At 36.0% G+C, this 12,109-nt stretch overlaps 1 protein-coding gene across 3 annotated transcripts in view; it reads right to left on the reverse strand.

Annotated features, from left to right (window-relative positions):
* Window positions 1–495: 495 nt before the first annotated feature.
* Window positions 496–12,109, reverse strand: part of SEMA3A (semaphorin 3A) — a 276,486-nt gene continuing 264,872 nt past the window's right edge. For all 3 annotated transcript variants that reach the window (XM_085568255.1, XM_031506947.3, XM_085568254.1), the window contains 3 exons: window positions 11,998–12,065; window positions 6,332–6,474; window positions 496–4,810 (listed from right to left, as the gene is read on the reverse strand). In XM_085568255.1, the coding sequence (XP_085424381.1) occupies window positions 4,355–4,810; window positions 6,332–6,474; window positions 11,998–12,065 (667 nt within the window). In that variant the 3' untranslated portion in view covers window positions 496–4,354. The remainder of the gene's footprint in view (window positions 4,811–6,331; window positions 6,475–11,997; window positions 12,066–12,109) is intronic.

The raw sequence follows: 12,109 nt of genomic DNA on the forward strand, positions 1-12,109 counted from the left end.
ACAGCTGCTAAGTTTACCGAAGGATACAAGAGTATGTTGGTAACAGACAGAACCTGATTTATTCCACTTGCTTTCTGTGCAAGCCACTTTCCAAAGGGAATCAGCATAGCTGTCCATAGCCATTAGCATTGCACAGAGTGAAATTTCATCAAGTACAGCAACTTGGTCATATTCATTTGGCTTTCAGGCTGATTTACAGTTTGGTTCATGGACAGAGTGGACAATGGGGGTGTGTATATGTGTGGCTCTATCTGCACAAGCTCAGCAGCTATGCCAAAAGATAGGCTGAAGATAAGTTCATGCCTTTCATTTCAGGCTTATTAGTTTGCAGCTTTCAAAAAAGAAACAAAAAATGCAATTAATACTAATAGCAATCCTTCTGGCCTAATAAACAGAGCTCATACACATTGATAGCATTATACTGACAACAATGCACTCCATATGCTCGTGGAGGTTACAGGGCACATTTCCGTGTAAACAGTCAAGACACTGAACTTCAAATATTTGGAAGAATGTTTATTTAACAACTGAATACATGCTAAAAGAAATAATTTACAGCAGCAGTTTCATTACACTTTCTCTCCAGTTTTCTAGTTCCCATCTGAATTGAAGTGATAAATACAGAAGTGGAATTATTTACTACCCAGTGAGAAATAGTTGTTTAAAGAACAAGCGCACAACTCAGACACTGGTATAGCAAATAAACCACCTTATCACCTGTGTGGCAAAATCTTGCATTTAAGTATTTTGCTGAACACACCGAAACGGAGTACCTCTAGATAACAGTACTTTACACTGTACCTCCTTATCTAGTCAAAAATATTTACATCTCTTTTGACTAATGTGTAGGTAGCAAAAACTGAACTATTAAACACATACCATTGATATTCACTAAATAATACATAAAAAGGAACAGTAAATGCGCATTCACATGCATTTAATTTAATTTTTTTTACATAGTGACTTTATTGGGTCATGGAGATTTAACTTTGTTTTGCAAAGATGCATGTTTTCTCAGTTTGATGTTATAGTTTAACATAACCATACAGTTTTTGGGAGCCATAGAATGAATTCCCATTTCAGTGATCTGTGCAAGTGCAAAGAGTAGATGTATAAGAATAAAATTAAATATATTTTTTTCCTTGCAGATGGATACCTTAAAACAATGAAAATAGATCTTTCCGGTTATAAATGAAGTCCTTTATTTCTCTCCAGCTTAAACACAACTTTTTACTTACTTCTTCTAAAGTCTGTAACTAGAGGTTTAAAGGGTTTTATTGGTTCTTTACAGAAATACCATTTTAATTTTTATTTTCAAACTTTGTGTTGCTTTTAACAATAATGACATAAATGGGGGTATGAATCTTACTGAAGCTGCAGAGCACCTTTCTATACATTAATTCATTAAGGCCTATGCTTTTTGAAAATAAGTTAATTTCACATCAGTATTAAATGTTGCTTTAACTTGACCATAACATGAACTTAAAAATCAAAAGTTTTCACTGTTAGCTTGATCTTTTGCCTTCTTCTTTATATAAGCAAACACAAAAACTTAAACAAGACTATTCATGTCAGTGAGGACTGGGCTGAAGTTTGTAAGATATGATCATATCAATTGTTTAATGAGACTGCCAGGTCATAGAAAAAATGTTGCAACTTCCGTAATTTTGTTCCCACAGATTATCTCTCTCAGTATAGAAAAACATATCTTATAATTATGATTTTACTTTCCTCTTCAGACATTGTGAAGGAGGCATTTGGTTCAGTTTATTTTAAGGAGTTCCTATAGAACCAGTTGCTATGAACACGGAAGAGAAAAAAAAAGTTACATAGAAATTCCATGAATTTGTAAAAAAGGAAACAAAGTGATTTGGGTTCTATTGAAATCAATTGGATGTTTTCCCACTGAATTCTCTGAGGTTTATTTTAGAACTGTTTCCTTTTGTAAGAAAAAGTATTGTCGTAACTAGATGGTAGACAACAGCCATTCACAAAAAGCTAGAGAATGTTCTGTGATTAAAATTAAATAATTCATTTGACAACAGTGCTCAGAAATAAACCATATGCTGAGTTAAAAAATTAATACTTCTGCTCAGAAAAGTACATAGTTGAACATATATTTTAATTAATCCATATTCAGCACATCATGAAATAATGGGAATTTACCAGCAAACTGAAGGTCACAAGAGTCAGGTTAAACATAACAGAGACTTAAAGCTGCTTTGAAAATAAATTCCCAAGTGCTTTCTTAAATCATGGCCGTACAGCCTTGTCCTAGATTATTCAATGACTTTTTCCTGAAGAAATAAATGACAAAAAAATCCTGCAAATTCATCCCCTCCAAAGCATTCAAAGGGGACTGAAGTAACTCGAATCTTAGTGAAAATCCAATTTCTACAGAGGCAAGAAGCCAAGGCTTCACTAAGGAGAAGGATACTTGAATTAGTGAGTGGCAAGGAGGCTGGGGCACATTGTGAGAGATGCTGTCACAGCAGTTGTGTTATATTGTGTCTGATAAGGCTGGTTGATAGTGTAGAAATAAATTGATAAATTAAATGCCACAGAGTGAATAACAAAAAACAGATCAGTCATCAGTGTAGACACACTTTAATATAAAAGCTCCTTTAGCAAACTAAGGATTTTGTTCTAGTAATTTTCCCCACAATGACATTATACTTGAAATTATGTCATTTACAGACTCTACCAAGATAAAATATGGGAGGCTGGAGAAAGATGATTTCAAAAGAACTGGACACCATAGAACTGGGGACCAAAGGCACATCTGTGCTGAGGTGAATAAATCCACTACTTATAACTCTAAACTGACACTCGTGATGCAAGTACATTGTCTGTTTCACTCTGTTGCCCTCCTGTATATAGAACAAGACAGAAGTGCAGGACCAAATTTTCTGTCAGTATAAACTAGTCATTAAGCTGAACTTCACCTATTTACTACTTCATCTGATTTCACCCACAGGTAAAATTTTCCCTCAGCTCTTAAAATGGGGAGCTGGCTTTAGGGTTGTTATTTACATGGCCTGTTTAGTGCTGTTTCTGTGCATTTTGGTGATCTGGCCCACAGAAAGAACAGAGTACTGAGAGTCAGTAGTGTGGACAAATCCCTACCACAGAGCTGGGAGCACAACTCCTTAAACTGAATGTGAGCTCTGCTCATGGATATATGACAGTCTATGAGCATCAGTATTTAAATATTAGCATTCACAAGTATGAACCGAGAAAGCAAGAGTGTAATTAGACGAGGGTATTTTAATGCTATTTGTTTTTTTAATTAAAAAAAATATACAACTGAAAATCAATGCTCTCCTCTTCATTGGTTCAATCTATAGCAAGGTATTAACAAGTTGAATAATTTCAAATACCATACTTAGAAAAACAGAATGCAGAATACTTCCATGCTATACAGTGACTTTCATGTTAAAATAGCTTAGTTTTAAAATTGCTTTGAAGTTACATGTCATATAGATTATTGACAGGGGAGGAGGTTAATTGCACTGTGACCAGCTCCCCTGGAAGTTTTCCCAAACAAAAAGTAAAGCAGTCATAATTGGAAGTTGTCTTTTTTCCTCTAAATCAATAATTACAAAGTACAACATTTCTAAGACAAAAAGTCTAATCTATTTTAGAAAGGAGCTAATGTTTGCTGCATATTTTTTCATGGTACATTTAAATTATACTTTTAATAAAATACATCTTTAGATCAAAGCTGAAAGAAGTCATCAGTAGTAGGCCAGTGTACTCCACATTTTTTTCTGTCCAGATGATGGATGGCTTATGTTGTTCAGATTTCCACAATTAATCTCATTCAGTATTGTTTTTCCTCTTCTAGCACATATAAACAGGAGAGCTGGTAGACAAAACAAGAACAAAATCCTTGTGTCCAATCATGTGTTTAGATGTTCATCAACTTAATGAGTTCATGCAGTTTTATAAATGTCTAGAAATGGTAGTCCTGATGATGATAGGTGGGACTTGTTTTTCTTTCCTGTAAGATGACAGCATGAAATACACTATTTTATTTATATCTCCATCAAAAGAGAAAGCAAAGCTTGCCTGCTGAATACTTGCAGAAGTTTTTGAGCAGTAACCTAGGTCCAGGTGAGTTATCATCCTTGAAACTCTGGTCTTTCTGGTCTTAGAATCAGAGCAGAGAGGAAGGACTTGCTAGGAAAATTAAAAATGGATTTAATTTAAACTTAGTGGAAACTAGTTTGAACTTTCCACTCTTGTAAACATCCACATAATGCCATGAAAAAGTTCATGAATATTGCATTTTTTTCCAGTTATCTGTCTATACAAGTTTCTACTTGGATGAGGTTCCTAGAGGTAATGTAGCTCAGACACTCCGTGGTGCCCTCTCAAATTCATGGGTCCTCCTGTTTCTACCTTTTTTGTTCTCTTGTAGGTGCTTCCACTTATTTGTGTTCACCTGCGCGTTGGCAGGCCTTTGCCGGCGCTGTTTGCGGTCTCTTTTCCAAACCTGCTCACAGAACTCATCCATTGTGTTCAGATTGGGGTGGTTGATCAACTGCATGAAGTCTCTGTACCAGATCTTTTGGCTGGGGGTCATGCTGTTGGTCGCATCCTTGATCTTGGAGCCATCACCATCTTCTTCTTTATGGAGCAGCTCTTCCAGGTGGTCATTATCGATCACCTCCAGGGTCACCTTGAGCAAGGTTTGCATGAAGCCGTGCTCCACAGCATGGCAAAAATAAACACCAGAGTCTCTCCGGTGAAGACTTCGTAGCAAGAGGCCCTGTTCTGTCCGGATCATGTGATCACCCACTTTTATCTGTATTGGGAAAAAGTGGAAATTTCAATGGTTATTTTTCATACATTTGCCAAATTATCCTCTAACCATCCTACTTCTTTATTACTGCTCCTTTTAACTGGTAAGACTTGGCCAAGAATTCCAAAACCCACAAAAAACCCTTTGCCAGTCATTTGTTACCATGAAAGGCTCAAATATTTTGGAAAAACTGATATAATGCCAAGAGTTTGGGGAATTAGGAATTTACTCCTTAGTAACTACTGCTGCTGAACAAAGATCTGTTTGAACTATGTCAGATGGAGTTGCTGGAAAGATTACAGAAGATCTGAGCCTATAATCATCAGAGTAAACATGGATTCATTTCGCTGTATTACTGAGGTCTCGTTATCTGTTAGTCAAATCTAGATCCATTTGCAGGAAAGGTTCTTTGTCTTCCTGTTGCTCCTTACTACAAAAACTGTCATGCATAGAAGTGGGTTCTGCCTAAGTGGAAAAATGACAAACAAGCAACTAAGGATCAAATCTAAAAATTTTAATATTAAAAAAATCAGCTGTTCAAAATACTGTGTGGGGTTTTTTTTAATTAATTCATATCTAGGATGTAACTTCATTCTCTAAATGCAAATGGTGCTGCAGTCAGAACAGAACCTGCGCATAGAGCTGTTTGCTGTTCTCTCAACTCAGAATAAATTCTTAATAATATTCAAACAAAGCAAAAATACTTAAAGCAGCTAATGTAACAAGTCTGAACATGCTTTAAATATATGTATGTATACTTACAAATATTTCAATTCAACATAAAAGTTCTTATTCCCTAGTTTGACCTCCTTACCTACCAGAGTAGATTGCTCTCTTAAGATATCTGTGACCTGGCTCGAACTTGAAATTTTCAAACTTGAAAATTTGGGTGATTAATAACATAAGAATCTTGGTGACAAGAAAATGAGAAAAAGAAAGTATCAGCTTACTGTAATGCAAACAGGGGAAAATAAGTGTTTCTGCCTCAAAGAACACTGCTTTTGAGAAAAATAAAAGTTTCTATAATCTTGTGTCCACTAAAGTTCTCAGTTCTTCATTTTGACACTATCTGCAATAAAGTCTCAGAGCATGCAGCACATGGGATGCTCCTGCCAGACTGTGCTTCAGTCAAACAATACGATTAGGGGAAAGCAGGTAAGCTTTTTCCCAAAGGCAATTTTAAGGCCTTTGTGATATTTAAGTTATTATCTTTATATGATGTTTCAGGTGACAGTTGGATAGCTTTTTCTGTTTCTGAAATCTCTGATATAAACCAGTGTTTTGTGCAGGGAGTCTGAGCAAGGAGAGGATATGAATGCTTGCTGCTATAACAATCTGTAAAACCTATCAGGGACCTTACAGGATTTTATGGTAATAAGAGTGAGAATATGCTGAAGAACAATGGAAATCATACATTCCAGAGAAGTTCTGCTCAACTTAAATTATTCTGGGAAGGACACAGACTAAATTCTATCTTTATAGAGAAAATTAGTTGTATCTTTTTTTCTTTTTTTTGTACTGTACCTCTTCTTTGCGATCATCATTTTGCTTCTGGAATTGCCAGTAGACTACGGCACGCTGAGATTTTGGACTGCACTCAAGGAAAGTGCTGCTATTCTCTACTCCATAGATAATCTTTTCCTCCAGGGCCTGACCACTTGGGTTATCTGTTAGGCATGAAAAAAAAAAAGAAAAAAAAATTGCCATGAAACTAACCCTTAATTGCTATGTATTTCTTTTTTGTTTAGATAAAAACAAAGATAAAAACTCTAAAAATTTTCATATCAGTATACCATTTGAAAAATCTCCATCAACACCTCTATCTTTGTAAGGACTATGGTAGGTTTTTTGGCTTACTGTTTTTCTTTTTTTTCTTATTGTATTTTAAATCTTAACAGCTGTTAACATCTCAATAAATGAAGTTAATTAATTTAATTGTGAAATTTTTTGTAAGTCTCATTATTATTCATCAAGGAAAACATGTAGGCCATGACAGGAATTTTTAATAGCAAACTGTATGCAATGAGAAAACTCAGGGTGTAGTTGCAGAATGTTTGTAATGATGCCTCCTGGGCTCTATGGTCATAATACTTTAGAGCAAAGTAATAAAACATGAGGCTATTTAAAAGTAGAATAATGTGTTTAGATTATGTGACATGCAGTTTGCTGAAACTGTTAATGACCAGGAATAATGTTTTTGAGGAAACGATTTTCAATTAATCATTTCCTCTCATACTGATATAATTTATGGAAATGTAATGAGGTTAATAAACCAGACATTATGGGAGGGGGAAAAAGAAAGTTAAATAAATTACTTCCTTTTGTAACAACAATGTTTCAAGATATTCATCAACTTGCTGGAAATATCACATAGCTATAGGACTTATATGGTATTTGATTCTTCTCCAGTACCACAGAGGCTTTAAGGCATCATGTTTCAACTCCACCTTTTAGCTCTCTGAAATGCTGGTATGGACTTAAGTGGCAACAGAACAATAATCCTGAAGAGTAGATGAGGAGGAAAGGGATGGGGAGGAACTGTGTTGGTCTTATGAGGTTTCCTGACTCCTTGCCAATCTCTTTGTCTTTCTTTCCATTTTTCACATTTGATTTTTAGCACTGGAAAACTAAGGAACTAGTTTTGATATGCTTTAACAGGAAAATTATGTCTATTTAAAATCCTATTTAAAGAGAAATCTATTGTCCAGTTTTGCTCCCAACTGTGCCTTTCTCCCACTGGCCATGTTGTTTAGCAAGCACAGGCTGTTTTTTAGATGTCTGTGACAAAGGTAAAAGTAAAATTGAGCTCCTGACTTATGCTGATACAGAATCACATGTGACTTTCAGCCCTGAGAAAGGATGGCAGAGGGGATGTGGAGCAGAATAAGGATCGGTGCTTGCCCAGTAACCATCAAATGGCCTATTAACAATAAAACAAGAAATGCTTGCCTTCTTCTGCTGGATTGCAGACCTTTTAACCAAGGGAGTGGGGTGTTCTATTAAAAACTGAGTGAAACAACTTTTATGACATCTCTCATAAACCATATTCCCACGAAGAAAATCAGTACAGCAGTGGGTCAGGAAGACAGGGAGCAGTGAAGGAATGAATTAGAAAGCAAAGGAACAAGAGAAAGTAAAACAGCTGCTCTAGCCAAGGTGGTGAGGTCTGAGATGGAACACAGGTGTCAATTTGTGTCACTGAAACAGAGGAACTAGAAACATGTGACGAGATTAGCTGAATAAAGTTAGAAGTGATAAGATAAAGATTGGAAATGATAACTGATGGCTCCAGATTTAACACTGTGAATGGCTGACTGATGTACTGAACTCTTCTGTTTCAAGTTAGGAACAAAATTTGCACGGCTGAGCAGGCAGTCAGATATCCTCACGCAAAGAAAAGCTGCTTGATATCTGAACTGGGATCCACAACAGACAGCACATATAGGCCTTCAGCATAAGACAGTAGAAAATACCCCCTTTTATAGCCTGGGACATATATGTTACTACTCCAGTGATGTGTTTCTGGGTAACAGTGATTTACAGACTTCCATAATAAAAAATGGAATCACAGGGATTTCACCCTAGGATGCATACTCTGTCTCCGGCTCCCATCTTCAACAATAGCAATCTGATAGTTTGGGTATTTGTATTGGAAGTAAGAATATCAAGTCAAATTTCTAAAACTAAGTGAACTGTGAGTCCTCATCTTCAGCATCCTAAAAGGACAATTTAACCAGCAGATTACTCATTAGGGGGCTTGCAGCTCCACTTCATTCTATTTTCCTGAACATGGCTTAGTTCAAGTGAATTACATGGGGCAGAGCATATGTTACACTGTTCTCATTAGACCCAGGTGAGGCAGTTTTCTAAATCATACATATCAGCCAAAAGGACAAACCCAGGTATTTCTTTGGTAAAAGTCTTATGGCCCATGAGTAGCAGCATGTTTTTAAGTACATAGAGAAGTTTATGCTGGAAAACTTAGGTCCTAGAATGTTCTTAGTATCTAAGAATCTGACACAATTTCAAACTTCTGTTTCCTTGGAACTGGTCTATGACATTCTATTGTGTTAGAGAAAACCATGGCAACTGAAGTCCTCTTTACATTTCTTCACAGCTACAGACAACACAATATGGGTGACAGACACACATTGAGAGAGGAAGCCTTTTAGAGAGCTTTCAATTTCCAGTTCCATGGTTTGAAGGAGCAGAAGGCAGGTGCAGAAATGTCCATGAAGTTCATGTAATATTGAGCACATGGAGTGCAAGAAAGTAAGCAGTGATGGAATAATCATAGGATCAGAATGCAGCTTTGGGACTGAGAAGCTGAAGAGACTGCTTGGAAGAATGTAAGTCTAAGAAGTTCAGAAAAGCAGCTGGAGGAATTAGAAAATTATAGAAGTCATGAAGTTGGTAATGAAATTCAGCCCAAAATCCTGTCTGAAAGCAGTAATTCCCAAAATGAACCCAACAGCAGTATCAGTTTACTACCCTGATAAATATCCTTTAAGAACACATAATTTCTGACATAAACAAAGAAGTATGAAAGGCTAAGTACCTATACCAAGATGGCTTTGCAGATGAATGAATCTCACAATACAGTTTATTCAGAGTGATTTTTTGAACTTCCCCTGGGATAAATCATGTTAATAAAAAAGCACCTCTTCTTTAACAAGTTCTTTTTCAAAGCACCCCAAACTTTATTATTTCTTGATAGCTCTAGTATGTTACACTTTATGTAACATTCTCCTTTAGCTGCCAGAAAGGTGACCACACTTTTAGATTTAAACATTAATGTCTGGGCAAACAGCTGTACAGTGAAGGATCCTCAGCACTCTCTAATGTTTCTGTGCAGTCATATTATACTTCTTATATATTTACATCAAAGAGCAACCGAAAATGCTACATAAACCTTATTTAAAACATTATTGCTTCAGACTGATTGCAAAGTTGGTTTCTGCAATGTCCTTAAAAGTTATACTCTAAGACTATATTCTTTTTCCATGGTTTTGTTGGTGCAGATGGAGAATCAATTGACACTTCCTGTAAATGAATCTCTAGACAAGTAGTAAACGATTTTTTAGGCTTGCCTTTTGGCTATAGATAAAACCAATTCTTCATCTGTTGTAAAGGGAACTACTGGTCACAAACAAAGAAAAAACAGCATAAATTGGCATAGGAAATTTATAGGCCATGCAGTCATCTGCACTATTTACTTTTGTAAATGTTTTATGACAGTGCATCTTTCAAGTCTAGGATCCAGAAATGGATTCCCTCGCTATTTTTTGTAACTTACTGATCCTTCTACAGCTGTCTTATCTTGTTTCATATTTGCTTTGCTCATTTTGGCAAAGCTGTATTAAAACTCCTTTTGATCAAGTCTGCCATATAATAACTTTGTCCAGACCTTGAGTTCTCATGATTGTATCAATGAAAAAACTGCATTTCTGGATTATTGTAAAACTGGAATACTCTCTTCCCTTTGGACAGAAAGTATCTTTTTCAGACAAAAATGCTTGCCAAATATTGGAAGATATAAACCCAAAGTGTTTTGAAATGTATTTTTCATCTATGAAAATAAAGAATAGACCTACAGTTGTATAAAACACAGCTAGCAAAGGTTATAGAGCACTAAAATAAAGAGACCTGTGGTAGTAGACCAGTTAATAGTTTTTAGGACTAAAATGTTCAACGACTAAAAACATAAAGCTAAGAAATGCTTCTGCTTGTATTAAAATCAGTGTTTAGTGGCTGGTGAAACTTTCTCATTGTGGAACTGAAAATCTCATTCTCAATATAAGGATTGTCTTATCTTTACTGTGTAAGTATTATCTGATATCATGCATTAGGAAATTTGTGAGCTTTCTACTAGTCACAATTGACTATTTCAAATCTAAAGTAGTTCTACATTCATGAGTTCTCAAAATGCGACAGCTATATACTGACCACAGTCTATTCATACACTTTCAAAACTCCTTTTTCCTTCTGATCAATTTGGCCTGAATCTGCCAATCAGAAGTGAAAAGAAAAGCCATAGTACCGTTAGCTGTGAGTTTCAAATGATTGAAATGAAGACAGAGAAAACTACTATTGGTAGTGAATTATAGCTAACACAAAAGTAACATTTAGAACTATTTACCATTTTTGCTATTACATGGACTGGAAGGACAAGATGATTTTGAGGTATCTGCATTTTCAGCCACCTTTTTGTTTTTCCAGTGGTTTAACCCTGAGATTAGGTCAGCAGGTTAGAGCATGGTGCTAATAACACCAGGGTTGAGGGCTTGAGGAGCCCTGTATGGGCCATTCAGTTCAAACTCAGAATATTCTACATGAAAAGTTCCTGTAGATGTACCACAATCATGAGGAATCACTTTTTTCCAGCAGAGGGAAGCATTGCCTAAGTATTCCCTTGCCTTACAGCAAAATAGGGCGTTTTTAATTTTCTGAGTGAAGGTCTTCTGAAAAGTTTGGCAACAAATCAGTAACTGTGAGAAGTTTGTCAGTCAAACAAGTCAAAAAAGGAAGCTGATCAATACACTGTGAAAATGAAACAGCTGACAAAAAAGCAAACCAAAATATGTCTCAGAAAACCCAAGCTGAAAGCACATGGGGAGATGCCTGCTGCAAGAGCATCCTGATCTTCAGAGCTTTTAGTCTGACAATTGCCACAAAGGTCACTCCATGTTTTGCCAAGATAGTTACAAACACATTTGGTTTGTAATTTGATTTTGTTATCATCTTATGCAAACTATGTACAGCAATGTAGATTTGGACATATTTCTTGATGTCATGAAGGAAATACAATTCCTTTCTGATATAATATGCCTAATGTGATGATATGGTATTATCAGGGAAGAGAAGCAGGAAAATTAAAATGCTTAAACTGTTTATCTGAGGAAAACAAAACAAAACAAAAACAACAACAACAACAAAAAAAAAAAAACACCAAAAAAACCCAAAAAAAACCCCAACCAAACCAAAAAAACCCTCAAACCCAAATAGACTTTAGTGTCTGATCCAGGCCATTATAAGCTATTTAAATTGGGATAATGATGTATTATATTCATCTTTTGCAGATGTTCAAGACAATTTCACCAACAAATCATTCACGTGCTTCCTACCCTACTTGTGCAGAGTCTGTAAATGACATACAAATGAGCTGCAGTTCAGTTGTGCCCATAACTCACTGTGATGCTGCAGGTCTGAGCAGTGGGTGAGCGGGTCCCCATTTCGGATGTCTTGTCGTCTGGTGCGCCTGCAAAGATCACGTTTGAAATCTGTTAGTGCCTTTCCCAGGGC

The sequence above is a fragment of the Lonchura striata genome, chromosome 1A (genome assembly GCF_050655825.1).
Source record: "Lonchura striata isolate lonStrDom1 chromosome 1A, ASM5065582v1, whole genome shotgun sequence".
Classification (NCBI taxonomy): domain Eukaryota; kingdom Metazoa; phylum Chordata; class Aves; order Passeriformes; family Estrildidae; genus Lonchura; species Lonchura striata.